At 47.9% G+C, this 20880-nt stretch overlaps 1 protein-coding gene across 1 annotated transcript in view; it reads right to left on the reverse strand.

Annotated features, from left to right (window-relative positions):
- The window catches only part of LOC122564200 (solute carrier family 13 member 2-like), a 45619-nt gene extending 25089 nt beyond the window's left edge, over positions 1-20530 (reverse strand). Inside the window, exons 1-6 of the mRNA XM_087977158.1 lie at positions 20373-20530; positions 12766-12894; positions 7669-7805; positions 7162-7490; positions 2577-2763; positions 1127-1249 (exon numbers count right to left, since the gene is read on the reverse strand). Of these exons, the coding sequence (XP_087833284.1) occupies positions 1127-1249; positions 2577-2763; positions 7162-7490; positions 7669-7805; positions 12766-12894; positions 20373-20477 (1010 nt within the window). The 5' untranslated portion in view covers positions 20478-20530. The remainder of the gene's footprint in view (positions 1-1126; positions 1250-2576; positions 2764-7161; positions 7491-7668; positions 7806-12765; positions 12895-20372) is intronic.
- Between the last annotated feature and the right edge of the window lie 350 nt (positions 20531-20880).

The following is a 20880-nucleotide window of genomic DNA, read 5'->3' on the forward strand; positions in this document are numbered from 1 at the left end:
ATTTACCCAGTCCACCTGCATATTGAAGTCTCCCATGATCACTGTGACCTTGCCTTTCTGACATGCCTTCTCTATTTCCCGGTACATGTTGCGCCCCTGGTCCTGACCACTGTTAGGAGGTCTGTACATAACACCCACTATGGTTTTTTTGCCTTTGTGGTTCCTCAGTTCCACCCACACAGACTCCACATCATCCGACGCTATGTCATTCAGCACCATAGATTTAATTTTGTTCTTAACTAACAAGGCAACCCCGCCCCCTCTGCCCACCTCTCTGTCTTTTCGATAAGTTTGAAAACCCTTGGATGTTTAACTGCCAGTCCTGAACCCCCTGTAACCACGTCTCTGTGATGCCTACCACATCATAATCATTCACGATGATCTGTGCCATGAGTTTGTCTGCTTTGTTACGAATGCTACGAGCATTCAGGTAAAGTGCCTTAATTCTAACTTTCTTATCATTAGAGATGTTGGAAGTCATAAGATGTCCTAAGTTATCCTTCCTTTTTGCTGCATTCCCAGTCTGCCTCAAGTTTAAATCCACCTGCACACATGCTATCCTGCTGCTTATCTTTCCATTTAACTCCATACTCCCTGTCGCTTTCACTTTCCCTTCCCCCTACAGGCCTGAACCCCTATACGCCAACAACAAAGTCCTAACCCTGAACATCCATATCCCAACATCAAACCCCTAACCTGAACCCATATCCCCCAACATCAAACTCCAAACCCTGAACCCCTATCCCCAAACAAACTCCAAACGCTGAACCCCTACCCCCAACATCAAACTCCAAACCCTGAACCCATATCCCCCAACATCAAACTCCTAACCCTGAACCCATATCCCCCAACATCAAACTCCTAACCCTGAACCACTATCTGTCAACCCATAACTTCAAACCCCTGACCCAGAACACCTTACCCTGAACCCCAGATTCCTATCCCTAACCCCCAACCCTGAGCATTGAACCCAATACCCTGCACCCCTATCCCTAACCATTAACCCCTAATCCCGAACCCTTACCTGCCACCCCTGACCCCTGAACCCCGAATCGCTCCAGCTTAGCGGAGCACTTCCCTAGAGATGTGGAGAGCTCCTGATGGGGAAAGAGGAAAGGACACTTACTTAAATCCCAGGTACATGATCTGAAGCCAGATCCACGTCAGTGCCAACATGATGAACATACAAGGGAAGGAGAAACCGAACCAGGTGGCGAAGTTTATAACATTTCCATTGTCTGGGAAGAGGCTGAAAAGAAAGGGACATCAGTATAAAACACCGAGTGATTTTTGTAAACTAAATTGTCACAAATATACTCAACTGATCTCCCCCCGTTCAGAGGGAAGTTTTGGAGCCATAGATCTGAACCTTTGGATTTTCAGTTTGTGTTGAGTGAAATTCACAGCACTCAGTCCCCACCAAAGCTCCAGCTGACTTTCCTCAAGCAATCCTCCTTCAGTGATCTCGTTAATTATGCAATCTGGCTCACAGGAACCTTTCTTGGGATATCAGATAGTTGGAGGGGCGGAAGTGCCCACCACTGCCAGGACTGTTTAGCTTTGACACTGCACCAGGCTCCTCAGTCTGTAGCAGGAGAACATTCTGGAATGTGGCTGGTACAAAGTATGACTGCACAGATGGGGCTGGAGACCCCTCAGAGGGCACTCAGTCCAATATGATCCTCACTGAGGCTGGGAGCCTGGCATTCTGAGGAGTTGTCAATAAAGTGTGTTCTTTAATTTATTCATTTGTGGGATGAGTGAATCGCTGGCTGGGCCCAGTATTTATTACCCATCCCTAGGTGCCCCTTGAGAAGGTGGGGGTGAGCTGCCTTCTTGAACCACTGTAGTCCATGTGCTGTGAGCTGCCCTTAGGGGGGGAATTCCAGGATTTTGACCCAGTGACACTGAAAGGACAGCGATATATTTCCAAGTCAGGATGGTGAGGGGCTCGGAGGGGAACTTGCAGGGGGTGGTATTCCCATGTATCTGCTGCCCTTGTCCTTATAGATGGTGAATTATAGATGGTGAATCTTTGGTGAATTTCTGCAGACAACACCAAACTAAAAGTGAGGGGAGGGAGCCATTTAGCCAAGGGTGATGGAAGCACAGTCCTGAGGGGTGCTGTGCTCTCGGTCAGATACTGTCATGGTATCCTCTAATCCACCTGAACAGATCAACAATGCCCTGGCTAATCGACAAAACGAGAGCACAGCACCACTGACAGTGTAGCACTCCTTCACTCAGCACCAGCTCAATCTAGTGTGAGGTTCACTCCTCACCCATTCAGGGGTGAGACTGGGTCAATCTGAGACAGCGGGAGAGAAATTCCACCCAAACATCCCTTTCACACAACAAGACCCAGGATGGACTGCTGACAAAGGAGCCGGCTTGTTGGGGGGAATCTGTTACCACGGCGATGGGGTTTGAATGGGATGTTCGAGGGTAATGGAAAGCTGATGTGTATTTGGAAGGAGAGGGGTGAAGGTCCGCAGTGTTGATCCATTGAAGGTGCCAGAGGTTTGTTTGGAGAATGGAGTCACTGATAGAGAAGAGGATGTTGTGCAAATACTCACCTATCTAACTGTCCCTTCATAATGAGGTTGGGAGTGGTCCCAGTAAGTGTGGCCGTTCCCCCGATGCTCGCTGCATAGCAAACACTCAGGCTCATCCCCTTTGAGAGCTTCAGGTGTTTCTGCAATTGTATCTTTCTCTCTTCCTCCAGGATGGCCTTGTCTTCTGCTACAGGAAACCCTCCATTACCTTCAAAACAACCACAGACAGAATTCCACCTTTACCCAGAACCGAAACACTAAATCTTTTATTGAACTGCTTCTGGACAAAACTGAGTGTGAAACCCTCCCGGGACAGCGACAGCATGGGGTTAGACACAGAATAAAGCTCCCTCTACACTGTCCCCCATCAAATACCCCCAGGGACAGGGACAGCACAGGGTTAGATACAGAGTAAAGCTCCCTCTACACTGTCCCCCATCAAACACTCCCAGGGACAGGGACAGCACGGGGTTAGACACAAAGTAAAGCTCCCTCTACACTGTCCCCATCAAACACACCCAGGATAGGGACACCACGGGGTTAGATACAGAGTAAAGCTCTCTCTACACCGTCCCCATCAAACACTCCCAGGACAGGGACAGCACAGGGTTACATACAGAGTAAAGCTTTCTCTACACTGTCCCCATCAAACACACCCAGGATAGGGACACCACGGGGTTAGATACAGAGTAAAGCTCCCTCTACACTGTCCCTCATCAAACCCTCCCAGGACAGGGACAGCACGGGGTTAGACACAAAGTAAAGCTTCCTCTACACTGTCCCCATCAAACACACCCAGGATAGGGACACCATGGGGTTAGATACAGAGTAAAGCTCTCTCTACATTGTCCCCATCAAACACTCCCAGGACAGGGACAGCACGGGGTTGTCTGTAGTTTGTGGTTGTTGAAGGTGAAGTGGGTGATAAGGCATAAGTCCACTAGCTTGACCATACTGTCCTCACTAAAGAGGAGGAAAACAATAACAAACTGCCATTCCTAGATATTGTAGTAGAGCGAACAGCCAGCATCTACAGGAAAACAACATCCATATGGACCAAATACTGAACTACAGAAGCAAGCATCCCAACACGCACAAACGAAGCTGCATTAGAACATTATTTCAATGAGACGCCACACACTGCAGCACAGAGGAACTACGCGGAGCAGAGAGAAATCACCTATACAGTGTATTCAAAAAGAACAGATACCCAATGAACACAGTCCACTGATATCTCAGCAACAAACCCAAACAAGCAGACAAAACACGCCCAGAAACCCTAGCCACTCTCCCCTACATCAAAGACATCTCGGAAACGACTGCCAGACTACCCAGACCCCATGGCATCATGGTAGCCCACATACCCACAAACAGACTAAAACAGCAGCTAATGAACTTGTAAGACCGTATACAGACAACAAGCAAAACTAATGTCATTTGCAAATTACCGTGCAAGGACTGTAACAAACACGACATTGGACAAACAGGCAGGAAACTAGCCACCAGGATACATGAACATCAACTAGCCACAAAACAACATGACCCCCCTCTCACTAGTATCCTCACATACAGATAAGGAAGGGCACTACTTTGACTGGGACAACACATCCATCCTAGGACAAGCCAAACAGAGACACACACGAGAATTCCTAGAAGCATGACATTCCAACTGGAACTCTGTCAAGACACATTGACTTGGATCCCATTTACCACTCCCTGAGAAAAAGAACAGGAAATGACATTGCCATAGGAAATGACATCACCACAGGAAATGACATCACCACCCCAAGGAAACCCAAACATATAAATAGAAAGCAGGAAACACCAGCAGTGCTTCATCTGGAAGCTCACTGAAGATGTTACCTAGTATGGTGACGAAAAGTCTGGAAATGAACATTCCAGCTCAGTGAGCAAACCTGCATCCAGCCCTTCAGTGTTTATATTTCAGACAATTCACATCCTGTTACCATCAACTGTACCTCTGAGTCTTCAGAAACCTATCCAATCCCTCTACACCTCCATCCACCATGACCAGGGCCTCCAAGCCCTCCGTTTCTTCCTCTCCCGACGTCCCCAACAGTACCTTTCCACCGACACTCTCATTCGTTTGGCCGAACTGGTCCTCACCCTTAACAATTTCTCCTTCGAATCCTCCCACTTCCTCCAGACCAAAAGGGTAGCCATGGGCACCCATATGGGCCCCAGCTATGCCTGTCTCTTTGTTGGCTACGTAGAGCAGTTGATCTTCCGTAATTACATCGGCACCACTCCCCACCTCTTCCTCCGCTACATTGATGACTGCATTGGCGCCACCTCGTGCTCCCGCGAGGAGGTTGAGCAATTCATCAACTTCACCAACACATTCCACCCTGACCTTAAATTTACCTGGACCATCTCTGACACCTCCCACCCCTTCTTGGACCTCTCCATCTCCATTAATGACGACCGACTTGACACTGACATTTTTACAAACCCACCGACTCCCACAGCTTCCTGGATTACACCTCTTCCCACCCTACCTCCTGCAAAAATGCCATCCCGTATTCCCAATTCCTCCGCCTCCGCCGTATCTGCTCCCAGGAGGAGCAGTTCCACCACAGAACACACCAGATGGCCTCCTTCTTTAAAGACCGCAATTTCCCTTCCCACGTGGTTAAGGATGCCCTCCAACGCATCTCATCCACATCCTGCACCTCCGCCCTCAGACCCCCACCCCTCCAACCGTAACAAGGACAGAACACCCCTGGTGCTCACCTTCCACCCTACCAACCTTTGCATAAACCAAATCATCCGCCGCCATTTCCGCCACCTCCAAACAGACCCCACCACCAGGATATATTTCCCTCCCCACCTCTTTCCGCCTTCCGCAAAGACCGTTCCCTCCGTGACTACCTGGTCAGGTCCACGCCCCCCTACAACCCACCCTCCCATCCTGGCACCTTCCCCTGCCACCGCAGGAACTGTAAAACCTGCGCCCACACCTCCTCCCTCACCTCTATCCAAGGCCCTAAAGGAGCTTTCCACATCCATCAAAGTTTTACCTGCACATCCACCAATATCATTTATTGTATCCGTTGCTCCAGATGCAGTCTCCTCTACATTGGGGAGACTGGGCGCCTCCTAGCAGAGCGCTTTAGGGAACATCTCCGGGACACCTGCACCAATCAACCAAACCGCCCCGTGGCCCAACATTTCAACTCCCCCTCCCACTCTGCTGAGGACATGGAGGTCCTGGGCCTCCTTCACCGCCGCTCCCTCACCACCAGATGCCTGGAGGAAGAACGCCTTATCTTCTGCCTCGGAACACTTCAACCCCAGGGCATCAATGTGGACTTCAACAGTTTCCTCATTTCCCCTTCCCCCACCTCACCCCAGTTCCAAACTTCCAGCTCAGCACTGTCCCCATGACTGGTCCGGACTTGTCCTACCTGCCTATCTTCTTTTCCACCTATCCACTCCACCCTCCTCCCTGGCCTATCACCTTTATCCCCTCCCCCATTCACCTATTGTACTGTATGCTACTTTCTCCCCATCCCCACCCTCCTCTCACTTATGTCTCCACGCTTCAGGCTCTCTGCCTGAATTCCTGATGGAGGGCTTTTGACCGAAATGTTGATTTTCCTGCTCCTCGGATGCTGCCTGAACTGCTGTGCTTTTCCAGCACCACTAATCCAGAATCTGGTTTCCAGCATCTGCAGTCTTTGTTTTTACCCTCTTCAGAAACCTTCCTATTCTCTCTCCTCTCTTGTACATTTCCGGTTTCCTTTCCAAACCCTACTCCCCAGACATGCCCTGTGGGGTGTGAGCTCCACATTCTAACCACACTCTGCAGAAACACTGTCCTCCTGAATTTCCCGTTGGTTTGTTTGTGAAAGTCTTGTACTTGTGTCCTCTTGTTTTCAGTTCTCTAACAAGTGAAAACATTCCCCTGACGTCCAACTTTATCAAAGGTGAGCACCAGGGGCGTTCTGTCCTTGTTACGGTTGGAGGGGTGGGGTCTGAGGGTGGTGGGCGGCACGGTGGCACAGTGGTTAGCACTGCTGCCTCACAGCGCCAGAGACCCGGGTTCAATTCCCGCCTCAGGCGACTGACTATGTGGAGTTTGCACGTTCTCCCCGTGTCTGCGTGGGTTTCCTCCGGGTGCTCCGGTTTCCTCCCACAGTCCAAAGGTGTGCAGGTCAGGTGAATTGTCCATGCTAAATTGCCCGTAGTGTTAGGTTAGGGGTATGGGTGGGTTGCGCTTTGGCGGGTCGGTGTGGACTTGTTGGGCCGAAGGGCCTGTTTCCACACTGTAATCTAATCTAATCTAATCAAACTCATTCATAACTTTCAATCAATCTCTGAAGTGTGTCTTTTCTAAAGATGTAAATTCCAAACTGCCCAATCTCCTCTGGTAACTGCTATCTCTCAAAGGCTGGTTTCTTCCTTGTAAATCCTTTATTGTAGCTTGCCCTCTCATTAGGAGACCTACAGCGGAACTGTGTGCACAAACTGGCACGAGTGGGACCTAACATCATAATGTTCTGAATTTCCTGTCCCATGGTGCTTTGTGAGCATTGTGAATATGGAGAACAGAAGCAATTATTTCAAAGCAGATTAAGCTCACATTTCTCAGCCACGCCATTCATGTCAGATTTGGAATGATCGATTTGCTTGATGGTCTCCAATTTCATGTTGGTGCTGTCAGGTTTCTCAGGTAACATCCCAAAGACATGGGAATTAATGATGACTTTATCTTCAGTCTGCACTGTGCCCTTGCCCTGCAGTTCCAGCTCCATGTGTTCTATGTCATCATTATGCTCCAAGCTGTTGCTTTCTGCTTTGTGGAGCTGGTCTAGCACGGCCTGGGCGATGGGAACCATCATGGCAGTGGTTGCTGTGTTACTGATCCACATCGACAGGAAGGCTGTCACACCCATGAAGCCCATCATTAACCTGGAAAGGAACAGGCCACAATAACACAAACTGCTTCAAGGAATCTGATTCAAGAAGCTAGAGAGACATAATCATCGCCAAGAAACCGAATTGGGTATGGGGTTGGAAATCTGGCTGCCCCACTTGCTCCATGCTTCCCCCGGCCCCTAGTGCTGACCGTTGACTGAGGGGATCTTACAGAGATGGTTTCACTCCAACAATGAGCAGCACCCTCAGGGCGATCCGTTTGTGAAGATTCCAGTGTTCCACTGCTACTGCCACCATCAATCCCCCAACAAGCAGCATGTTCGTGTCCTTCAGGTACTGCACACACACCTGGAAAAGAAACCACAGAGCAGTACAGTGTATGTGTCTGACAATTTATCCCTAACACTGATCATTTATGCCAGCTCTAACCATTAGTCCCAACACTGACCATTTACACACGGGGTACCGTCCACTCACTCCAAGATCTGACCATTTATCCCCAGATCTGACTATTTAGCCCCACCGCTGACCATTTGCCCCAGATATGACCATTCACCTCCAACTCTGACCATTCACCTCCAACTCTGACCATTTACCCCAATTCTGACCATTTACCACCAGATTTGACTATTTAGCCCCAGATCTAACCACTTAGCCCCAGACCTGACTATTTACCCCAGACCTGACTATTTATCCCAGACCTGACCATTTACCCCAAGATCTGACCACTTACCCCCAACTCTGACCAATTAGACAATAGACAATAGACAATAGGTGCAGGAGTAGGCCATTCTGCCCTTCGAGCCTGCACCACCATTCAATATGATCATGGCTGATCATCCTGAATCAGTATCCTGTTCCTGCCTTATCTCCATAACCCTTGATTCCACTATCCTCGAGGGCTCTAGCCAACTCTTTCTTAAATGAATCCAGAGAGTGGGCCTCCACTGCCCTCTGGGGCAGAGTATTCCACACAGCCACCACTCTCTGGGTGAAGACGTTTCTCCTCATCTCTGTCCTAAATGGTCTACCCCGTATTTTTAAACTGTGTCCTCTGGTTCGGCACTCACCCATCAGCAGAAACATGTTTCCTGCCTCCAGAGTGTCCAAACCTTTAATAATCTTATACGTCTCAATCAGATCCCCTCTCAGTCTTCTAAACTCAAGGGTATACAAGCCCAGTCGCTCCAGTCTTTCAGTGTAAGGTAATCCCGTCATTCCAGGAATTGACCTCGTGAACCTACGCTGCACTCTCTCAATAGCCAGAATGTCTTTCCTCAAATTTGGAGACCAGAACTGCACACAGTACTCCAGGTGTGGTCTCACCAGGGCCCTGTACAGCTGCAGAAGCACCTCTTTGCTTCTATACTCAATCCTTCTTGTTATGAAGGCCAGCATGCTATTAGCCTTCTTCACTACCTGCTGTACCTGCATGCTTGCCTTCATTGACTGGTGTACAAGAACACCCAGATCTCTCTGTACTGCCCCTTTACCTAAGTTGATTCCATTTAGGTGGTAATCTGCCTTCCTGTTCTTGCCACCAAAGTGGATAACCACACATTTATCCACATTAAACTGCATCTGCCATGCATCTGCCCACTCACCTAACTTGTCCAGGTCACCCTGTAATCTCCTAACATCCTCATCACATTTCACCCTGCCACCCAGCTTAGTATCATCAGCAAATTTGCTAATGTTATTGCTGATACCATCTTCTATATCATTAACATATATTGTAAAAAGCTGCGGTCCCAGTACTGATCCCTGCGGTACCCCACTGGTCACTGCCTGCCATTCCGAAATGGAGCCGTTTTTCACTACTCTTTGTTTCCTATCAGCCAACCAACTTTCAATCCAAGTTAGTACTTTGCCCCCAATACCATGCGCCCTAATTTTGCTCACTATTCCCCTATGTGGGACTTTATCAAAAGCTTTCTGGAAGTCCAGGTGCATTACATCTACTGGATCTCCCTCATCCATCTTCAGAGTTACATCCTCAAAAAATTCCAGAAGATTAGTCAAGCATGATTTCCCCTTCATAAATCCATGCTGACTCTGACCTATCCTGTTACTGCTATCCAGATGTGTCGTAATTTCATCCTTTATAATAGACTCCAGCATCTTTCCCACCACTGAGGTCAGACTAACTGGTCTATAATTTCCTACTTTCTCTCTCCCACCTTTCTTAAAAAGTGGTACAACATTAGCCACCCTCCAATCCGCAGGAACTGATCCTGAATCTATCGAACTCTGGAAAATAATCACCAACGCATCCACGATTTCTCGAGCCACCTCCTTCAGTACCCTGGGATGTAGACCATCAGGCCCCGGGAACTTATCAACCTTCAGACCTAACAGTCTCTCCAACACCAATTCCTGGCAAATATAAATTCCCTTAAGTTCAGGTCCTTCAGCCACTGTTACCTCAGGGAGATTGCTTGTGCCTTCCCCAGTGAACACAGATCTGAAGTACCAATTCAATTCTTCTGCCATTTCTTTGTTCCCCGTAATATATTCCCCTGTTTCTGTCTTCAAGGGCCCAATTTTAGTCTTAACCATTTTTTTGCCTTTCACATACCTAAAAAAACTTTTACCATCCTCCTTTATATTATTGGTCGGTTTACCTTTGTACCTCATTTTTTCTCTGCGTATTTCCTTCTTAGTAATCCTCTGTTGTTCTTTAAAAGCTTCCCAGTCCTCCGTTTTCCCACTTATCTTTGCTATGTTATACTTTTTCTCTTTTAACTTTATATGTTTCTTAACTTCCCTCATCAGCCACGGCCATCCATGCCTCCTCCTAGGATCTTTCTTCCTTTTTGGAATGAACTGATCCTGCATCTTCTGCATTATACACAGAAATATCCGCCATTGTTCCTCCACGGTCATCCCTGCTAAGGTATTGTACCATTGAACTTTGGCCAGCTCCTCCCTCATAGCTCCATAGTTCCCTTTATTCAACTGAAAAATTGTCACTTCCGATTGTACCCTATCCCTCTCAAATTGCAGATTGAAGCTTATTGTATTATGGTCACTACTTCCCAATGGCTCCTTCACTTCGAGGTCCCTGATCAATTCTGGTTAGTTGCACAATACCAGATCCAGAATTGCCTTCTCCCTGGTAGGCTCCAGCACTAGCTGTTCTAAGAATCCATCTCTGAGGCACTCCACAAAGTCTCTTTTTTGAGGTCCAATACCATCCTGATTCTCCCAGTCTACCTGCATGTTAAAATCCCCCATAATAACTGTAGTAACATCTTGCGACAGACCAATTTCAGCTCCTGATTCAACTTACATCTGACATCCAGACTACTGTTTGGGGGCCTGTAGATAACTCCCAAGAGGGTCTTTTTACCCTTAGAATTTCTCAGCTCTATCCACACTGACTCTACGTCCCCTGATTCTCGGTCGCCCCCGCGCAAGGGACTGAATATCATCCCTTACCAACAAGGCCACCCCACCCCCTCTGCCCGTCAGTCTGTCCTTACAATAGCACGTGTAGCCTTGAATATTCATTTCCCAGGCCCTGTCCACTTGAAGCCACGTCTCAGTTATCCCCACAATATCGTATCTGCCAATTTCCAAAAGAGCCTCAAGCTCATCCGTCTTATTTCTAATGCTTCGTGCATTCATGTATAGCATTTTTAATTTGTTACTGCCCTCACCCTTCCTATCAATCCCTATTTCACTCAACCTTACAGCATGATCCCTTTCCGAGTTTTCTGCCTCATTGATACAGTTGTCTTTCTTGACTTCCCTTGTTCTAACTTTCCCTTCAATTTCCTTCTTAAACATCCAGTTTATCCCCTCCCCCCCCCCCGCTACTTAGTTTAAACGTAGCTGTGTTGCAGTAGCAAACCTGCCTGCCAGAATGCTGGTCCCTAACCTATTAAGGTGCAAACCGTCTCTCTTGTATAATTTATGCTTACCACAAAATATACCCCAGTGATCCAAGAACTTAAATCCTTGCTTCCTGCACCAGTTCCCCAACCACACGTTCAAGTCCATTATCTCCCTGTTTCTGGCCACACCAGCCCAAGGAACTGGAAGCAAACCGGAGATAACCCCCCTGGACGTCCTGCTTTTCAGCCTTCTTCCTAGTTCTCCGAAGTCCCGCTGTAGTATGTTCCTCCTCTTCTTCCCGACATCATTTGTGCCGACATGTACCACCAGCCCTGGCTCTTTACCTTCGTCCTTGAGGATTTCCTGCACTCTGTCTGTGATGGCTTTAACCTTGGCACCAGGAAGGCAACACACCATCCTTAAGTCCCGCCTGCTGCCACAAAAACCCCGGTCAGTTCCTCTCACGATGGAGTCCCCTATTACCATGGCTCTGTGCGATGTCCGACTCTTCCTCTCTGCCTCTGCGCCAACCTTTGATTGACAGACCTAGCCGCCTCGCGGACTGGCAGTGTCATCTGCCTCTACTGTTTCCAAAAGATTCAACTTGTTCCTGACAGGTACTTCCCCCGGGGTCTCTTGCACCTGTCTCCTCTCTGCCTTCCTCATCGTCTGCTCTCTTCTGGTACGATTGGTGTAATAACCTCACTGAAGGTCTTGTCCAGAAAGATCTCGTTCTCTCGGATGAGCCTAAGGTCCTCGAGCTCTTTCATCAGTGCTGCAATATGCTCGGTCAGGAGCTGAACGTGCACACACTTTCCACACTTATACGAGCCAGACACACCAGAGTCGTTGACCTCCCACATCCAAGTTCTGACCATTTTCCCCAAGATCTGATCATTTACCTCCAATTCTGACTATTTACCCCAACTCTGACCATTTACCCCCAACTTTGACTATTTAGCCCGAGCTCTGACCATTTTCCCCAAGATCTGACCATTTACCCCCAGCACTGACCACTTTCCCCAATTCTGACCACTTACCCCAATTCTGACCATTTACCCCCAACTCTGACCATTTACCCCCAACTTTGACTGTTTAGCCCAAGCTCTGACCATTTTCCCCAAGATCTGACTATTTACCCCAGCACTGACCACTTTCCCCAATTCTGACTATTTACCCCAACTCTGACCATTTACCCCCAAGATCTGACCACTTTCCCCAATTCTGACCACTTACCCCAATTCTGACTATTTACCCCAACTCTGACCATTTACCCCCAAGATCTGACCACTTTCCCCAATTCTGACCACTTACCCCAATTCTGACCACTTACCCCAATTCTGACCATTTAACCCAACTCTGACCATTTACCCCAAGATCTGACCATTTATCCTCAGCTCTGTATTTCCCATGTTTTCCATCCTGTTTATAAACAAATAAAACTGTTTCCCGAATCTGAGCAACCTACCTTTGATGACTCCATGATTCCGAACATTGGGAAAAATAGCACAGGAATGAGGGCAGTGACAGCCAATGGGAGTGCTTCGGTGCACCAATATATGGCCATGACAATGATTGTGTAACCACAGCCAGCCTCCTAAAACAAACAAATGAGAAGCGCTTACCTTAAATTGCTACTTCCAACATTCAAAAATTCCAAAATATTGCTAAAAAATATTACATATCAAAAGAGCGAAAATTATATGCCTTTTGATATGATCTGCCAGTCTTTGGGAGGTATGACCAACATACCTGGCATCACACTGGCACTGAAACTCACATACTTGCGTGACAGGCAGAATGTCCATTTGAGTTGACGGCATGGTCCTGACGATGGTGAATTCTGCTCATGTTGCTGCTTGAATCAGCTATCCTCACCTTTTCACAACAGGTAAGGTTGGAATTAACCTGCCACCTGGTTTAACATTTAAACAAAGCTTGGCAGTTAACTGCCAATCATCATGAACTGGTGCATTTGCCTTTGTAATGTCTCTACCAATCAGAATCCACTTGCCCAGTAATCAGCACTTTTCACTCACACAGTATAAATGTTGATTTTCCAACATAAGTTGGTATTCTTATGAACTGACCTCAGGAATGCAAGATGAGAAGTTTTGAACAAGTTTCACAATGCTCATGTATTGTACCAGCAACTGACTCATTCTATGATGTTCTATTTATACAGCAAACAAAACTCCCTGAAGGAGTCGCCTCCTCATTTGCTGAGGTTAGTGGATGGAGAGAACAAGGAGTCTATCCATAAGAAGCTTAGGGGCAGCATGGTGGCTCAGTAGTTAGCACTGCTGCCTCATGGCGCTAGGGACCTGGGTTCGATTCCAGCCTCAGGTGACTGTCTGTGTGGAGTTTGTACATTCTCTCTGTGTCTGTGTAGGCTTCCTCCAGATGCTCTGGTTTAGTTCCACAGCTTACAGATGTGCAGGTTTGGTGGATGGGCCGTGCTAAATTGCCCATAGTGTCCAGGAGTATGCAGGCGAGGTGGGTTAGCCATGGGGAATGCAGGGTTATAAGGACAGGGGGGGGTGGGCCTTGGTGGGATGTTCTTCAAAAGGTCAGTGTGAACTCGATGGGTCGAATGGCCTGCTTCCATGCTGTAGGGGTTCTATGATTCTTCTATGAGTGTGTAAAGGGTGTGCAGTGAGACCAAAGCAGAGCAGCTTGGTTATACAGGGGGCTGTGCCTTGTCTTCAACATGTTCAGCAAGAACTATTCAAACGTAGAGCAGGCTGGCCTCTGTAATAACCACAGCATCGTCCACAAGTACTAGCACTCATCAGCTACATCCAAAATGATCCATTTTACAGAAATCTCCAGAACAGGAGGCCATTCAGCCCCCGCAGCCTGTGTTGTAAGGAGTTACCCACTCCACATACTCACTCATTCCCCATTGATCTCCAACCACCTTCCTCTTCAGGCATTTATCAAGTGTGTGTGTTTGAAGTTCTTGTTGATTCAGCTCCTACACAACGCATTGCAGACAGAACACTCCTGATCCCAGTGACTCACTGCCTCATTCCCTCCACACAAACCCAGAACTCCCTGATTCCAGTAAACACTCTGCTGTCCCTCCCCTGACCCCATTCCTGGATCCTGCTGCGAAATTTCTTAAATCTGTTTTCCCGAAATTATTGATCCTCTGATAATAGAAACAGTTTCTCCACATTTACTCGATTTAAACTGCTTGTGCTTTAGAATGCTGTGATAAAAACTCCCTGCTCTGTCCCAGCTCCTGCAGCCTCTCCAATTTACTGAGGACCCTCAACCCTTGACCCATCGCCTACATCTCCTCCGCGCCCTCTCGGAGACTGTGACAATCTTCCAAAGATACAGGCACTATAATCTCCAGCTGAGACCTGACCAGGATTTGTAAAGGTTTAACAATACTTCCATGCTTTTAATCTCTAATCCTCTTAATCTTTAATACCCTGTGTAACTGGTCAGAGAATCACAGAGCTAGTGTGGCACGGAACACAGCCATTTAATTTATTGTACCTGCCAGAGTTCTATTACTCAGTGTCTAGATTAGAGTGGTGCTGGAAAAGCACAGCCAGTCAGGCAGCATCTGAGGAGTAGGAAAATCAACATTTCAGGCAAAAGCCCTTCATCAGGACTGAAGGCAGGGAGCCTCCAGGGTGGAGGGATAAATGGGAGGGGGGTGGGGCTGGGGAGAAGGTAGCAATGCCAATCTCCTGTCTGTTCCCCTGTGCACTGTGTTTTAACCAAATACCCCTTCTGAATCCTCAATCGAACCAGCCTCCCCTATATTTCCAGGCAGTGCATTCCAGACCCTGAGTAAATCTTCCTTTCTTACTTCACCCTTACTCCATTTGCTCATCGTTTTAAATCCAAGTGCCTTTGTTCTTTACCTTTTTCACACGGGGTAACAGCTTCTCCCCATCTACTCTGCTATTTTCTATAATTTGTCTCTGAACAAGCCACTGGTCTCTCTGTTCAAGCATCCCTTTCATATCTGGTGGCTGAGACAAATCAGCTAAGAATGAGAGATTTTGCCCTGAGTAATGTACAGAGGAGCAAGGGATGGCTTATTCCTGGTCCAGTTTCCTATGTTCGAAGTCAACGCTGATTCAGCTGAAAAACGTAGTGAGTGGTGCACCAGTTTTTTGATGAGGCAGAGGGCAACCAGTCACAGAGATGTACAGTCCACCTCATCCATGCCGACCAGCTATCCCAACCTAATCCAGTCCCATTTGCCAGCATTTAGTCCATATCCCTCCAAACCTTTCCTATTCATATACTCATCCAGGTGCCTTTTAAATGCTTAAAAATGTGTTGCTGGAAAAGCGCAGCAGGTCAGGCAGCATCAAAGGAGCAGGAGAATCGATGTTTCGGCAACACTTCCCTCCAGGAAGGGCTCATGCCCGAAACATCGATTCTCCTGCTCCTTTGATGCTGCCTGACCTGCTGCGCTTTTCCAGCAACACATTTTTAAGCTCCGATTTCCAGCATCTGCAGCCCTCACTTTCTCCTAGTCTTTTAAATGCTGGAATTGTACCAGCCTCCACCACTTCCTTTGGCAGCTCATTCCATACACGCACCACCCTGTCTGTGAAAATGTTGCCCCTTAGGTCCCTTTGATATCTTTCCCCTCTCACCCTAAACCTATGCCCTCTAGTTTTGGACTATCCCACCCCAAGGAAAAGACTTTGAATACTCACCCTATCAAACCCCCTCATAATTTTGTAAACCTCTATAAGGTCACCCCTCAGCCTCCGAATTTCCAGGGAAAACAGCCCCAGCCTGTTCAGCCTCTCCCTGTAGCTCAAACCCTCCAACCCTGGCAACATCCTTGTAAATCTTTTCTGAACCCTTTCACGTTTCACAACATCCTCCCTAACTATCAGAGGGAGAGCAGAACTCAGTTGCTGTAGTGTATTTGGATCACACAACATTTGAGGGACACATGGGATTTGGGATATATGTCACCTTAGATTGGGAATGGCTGGGATTGAGACAGCAATTATGTTCCTGTCGAAGGCTCTGACTAATTAGGTTCCTCACAGGATCAGAACTGAGATCTCAATTAGTCAACATCTGTGTAAGGGACTTACATAGAGGGCCAAGAGGACTCTACCCAGATTTGTGAATGATGCATAGTTCAACAGGAAATTAAGTTGTGAGGGAAGTGTAAAAATGTTCCTATTACACATATATACACATACAGAGGAGCATTTTATCCTGCGTGTATGCAGGATAAGTGAGTGGGTAATAAATGGGATACAGAACCATCTCGATTATCTAAATGAGACAGGCGGGGAATATTTTGCTTGGATAACTGAGAGTTCAGATAATGGATAGCTTATTTACGGAACTTTGAGATCTTGTTCGGATAATTTGAAATTCGGATAATTGATGTTCGGATAATCGAGGTTGTACTGTATAATGTGTTATGAGTTTGGGAGGAAAAATGCAGACAGAGAATTTGTTTCAGTTGAGGAGAAGGTGATGGGTGTTGACATTGAGAGTGACTGGAAGGAAGCTGCCATTCCCTCCCAGTCCAGGCCGGTATTGTAACACTGCCAACATCTCAAAATACTTGATTGTCCAACGGTCTCAAATGGTGTTGCAGGAATACAACTTCTTTATTCCAGCGTGACTGCGATCAATGGACTGACAGTAAAACACTGAGCTCGATGTATCCTGTTATGTAGAGACCCTCAGCATCACCGTCTCAATGGTGAACAGGGACATACATTCAACATGGACCCTAGCGGCAAAGTACATAACACAAAATCGATCGTTTAATATTGTCTGAACAAAATGGTTCGTACTTTCCTTCAAATGTTGAGAAAGAGCTGAAATAACTCCCTGGTCTGGCGCAGGCATCTCACAGCAACACACTGTCCACTGTCCCCTGTCCCATTGCTCACAGAGTGAGTGACAGGGAGTCAGTGAAAGGTCAGTGTCTCATTGCAGCAATGAGGCACCAGGGTGAGTCTTCACTGATTACAGAGAGCTCCAAGTCTCAGTAGCAGAATGCGGATGTGCAGATCCTGCCTTAGTTACACAATGTGAGAAATAGCAGAGAAAATTAATGCTTTACTTTTGGCAGGCAAGTCAAGCTTTATCACTAAATAGATACGACCAGGTCTGAAAGTCCACAAAACTGGTTTATCTTCCGACTGATAAGTACCAGAATAACTGGCAAAAGCACTGCCCAAAGTAACATGTCATTAACATGGTCAACACAACACAGAGGATCATGAACGTTCACAACAACCAATCAATTATCAGGGTTACGCAGTTATCAACTTCACATTACCCCCCATCAAACACTCCCAGGACAGGGACAGCACGGGGTTAAATACAGAGTAAAGCTCTCTCTACACTGTCCCCATCAAACACTCCCAGGACAGGGACAGCACGGGGTTAAATACAGAGTAAAGCTCCCTCTACACTGTCCCCCATCAAACACTCCCAGGACAGTGACAGCAAGGGGTAAGATTCAGAGTAAAGCTCCCTCTACACTGTCCCCATCAAACACTCCCAGGACAGGGACAGCACGGGGTTAGATACAGAGTAAAGCTCCATCTACACTGTCTCCATCAAACACTCCCAGGACTGGGACAGCACAGGGTTAGATACAGAGTAAAGCTCCATCTACACTGTCCCCCATCAAACACCCCCAGGACAGGGACAGCACGGGGTTAGATACAGAGTAAAGCTGCCTCGACACTGTCCCCCATCAAACCCTCCCAGGACAGGGACAGCATGGGGTTAGATACAGAGTAAAGCTCTCTCTACACCGTCTCCATCAAACACTCTCAGGACAGGGACAGCACGGGGTTAGATACAGAGTAAAGCTCCCTCTACACTGTCCCCCATCAAACACACCCAGGACAGGGACAGCACGGGGTTAGATAAAGAATCATGCTCCCTCTACACTGTCCCCATCAAACACTCCCGGGACAGGGACAGCACCGGGTTAGATAAAGAATAATGCTCCCTCTACACTGTCCCCATCAAACCCTCCCAGGACAGGGACAGCATGGGGTTAGATACAGCGTAAAGCTCCCTCTACACTGACCCCCATCAAACACCCCCTGGTCAGCGAAAGCTTGGGGTCAGATATAGAGCAAAGCTTCCTCTACACTGTCCCCATCAAAACTTGCAGCACAGGGACCACATGGGGTTAGATACAGAGTAAAGCTCCCTCTACACTGTCCCCCATCAAACACTCCCGGGACAGGGACAGCACCGGGTTAGATAAAGAATAATGCTCCCTCTACACTGTCCCCATCAAACCCTCCCAGGACAGGGACAGCACGGGGTTAGATACAGAGTAAAGCGCTCTCTACACTGTCCCCATCAAACACTCCCAGGATAGGGACAGCACGGGGTTAGATACAGAGTAAAGCTCCCTCTACACTGTCCCCAACAAACACACCCAGGACAGGGACAGCACGGGGTTAGATACAAAGTAAAGCTCCCTCTACACTGTCCCTATGAAATACTCCCAGAACAGGGACAGAAAGGGTTAGATACAGAGTAAAGCGCTCTCTACACTGTCCCCATCAAACACTCCCAGGATAGGGACAGCACAGGGTTAGATACAGAGTAAAGCTCCCTCTACACTGTCCCCAACAAACACACCCAGGACAGGGACAGCACAGGGTTAGATACAGAGTAAAGCTCCCTCTACACTGTCCCCCATCAAACACACCCAGGACAGGGACAGCACCGGGTTAGATAAAGAATAATGCTCCCTCTACACTGTCCCCATCAAACCCTCCCAGGACAGGGACAGCATGGGGTTAGATACAGAGTAAAGCTCCCTCTACACTGTCCCCATGAAATACTCCCAGGACAGGGACAACAGGGGGTTAGGGACAGAATAAAGCTACCTCTACACTGTCCCCATCAAACACTCCTAGGACAGGGACAGCACGGAGTTTGATACAGAGTAAAGCTTCCTCTACACTGTCCCCATCAAACACTCCCAGGACAGGGACAGCACAGGGTTAGATACAGAGTAAAGCTCCCTCTACACTGTCCCCATCAAACACTCCCAGGACAGGGACAGCACGGGGGTTAGATACAGACAAATGTTCCCATCTCTCTTGATTTCTTGTTTGCTCACCTTTCCTCTTCATTTCTAACACACAGCAACAGTGGTGATCGAAACCGTTTGGTTGCTTTGGCCGTGATTTTAGAATTCCATCCCCATCCCTCCATCCCTCTCTCCGTCACATTCCTCCTTTCAGTCTGATAGACTGGTCAGTTCAGGCAGCATGGAAACAGTGCCCCTACGCAGAACCTCCAGGAGCCTGCTCCTGGCTCCTGTGCCTCAGTGTTGTACCCAGTTGTGGAGCTCTGTCTCTGCTCCATTATAGGATCATCGAGATGTACAGCACAGAAACAGACCCTTCGGCCCAACTCGTCCAGATATCCCAACCCAATCTAGTCCCACCTACCAGCACCCAGCCCAGAGCCCTCCAAACCCTTCCTATTCATATACCCACGCAAATGCCTCTTAAACACTGTAATTGTACCAGCCTCCACCACATCCTCTGGCTGCTCATTCCATACCCGTATGGAAAAGTTACCTCTGTGTGAAAAAGTTATCCCTTAGGTCCCTTTTACATCTTTCCCCTCTCACCCTAAACCTATGTCCTCTAGTTCTCGACCCCCCCTCCCAGGGAAGAGATTTTGTCTATTTACCCTATCCATGTCCCTCATGATTTTATAAACGTCTTTAAAGTCACCCCTCAGCCTCCGACGCTCCAGGGAAAACAGCCCCAGCCTGTTCAGCCTCTCCCTATCGCTCAAATCCTCCAACCCTGGCAACATCCTTGTAAATCTTTTCTGAACCCTTTTAAGTTGCAAGTTATAGTTTTGAAATGATGTTATTGAAAATGTCCTGGTGGCAGAACTGAAATGACTTTGATGTTTAACCTGGGTGTGGGGCAGGACCAAACCCCCCCACACATTACAGCCATGTTCCTTCCCCAAGACCCCTGCACCTCCCCTGATTTCACCGCCCTCAGGAGGAGCAGTGGGAAGGGGAGAGTGAAGGGGCTGGGGGAGCTGACTCCTTACCTTGGTTGGAATGACCAGAGGCAGTGGTAACAGTAACAGGGGTACCAGGACTATAATCAGCTGATTTCGGAAAGCCCACACAGTCCTCCAGGCACTGCTGTCCATGACTTCAGGCAAGTTCCTGAGCGCAATCCTTCCCCAAAACCCGTCTGAACTAAAACTGAGCAGAGGGCAGGAGCCAGTTTTGTACGGTACTAAAGGAATTAAACATTAACCTGCCTGGCTTTATCTCCCTGTGCAGCGTTTCGATCCCTATTGGGGGAATAGGATTTTATGAAATAATTGGGCAGCTTCTGGTAAATGGTGGTGTCACAATTCTGTGATTGATCTGTGGGAGTGTACGGTCTCCCGTTTCCAGTTGTATTGAAACGACTTTGATCCCTCAGACTGCTTCTGTCCACCTCCCCCCCCCACCCAGGAGGTCACCAATAAAGGGTCTCATTCCCCTCCCACTCCAAACCTCTCTCACCCAGGACACAGATGGGCATCAATTCGCTGGAAAAAAGGA

This window comes from Chiloscyllium plagiosum, unplaced genomic scaffold, assembly GCF_037043375.1.
Source record: "Chiloscyllium plagiosum isolate Xiang-an unplaced genomic scaffold, Cpla_swu_hap1 HiC_scaffold_31, whole genome shotgun sequence".
Classification (NCBI taxonomy): domain Eukaryota; kingdom Metazoa; phylum Chordata; class Chondrichthyes; order Orectolobiformes; family Hemiscylliidae; genus Chiloscyllium; species Chiloscyllium plagiosum.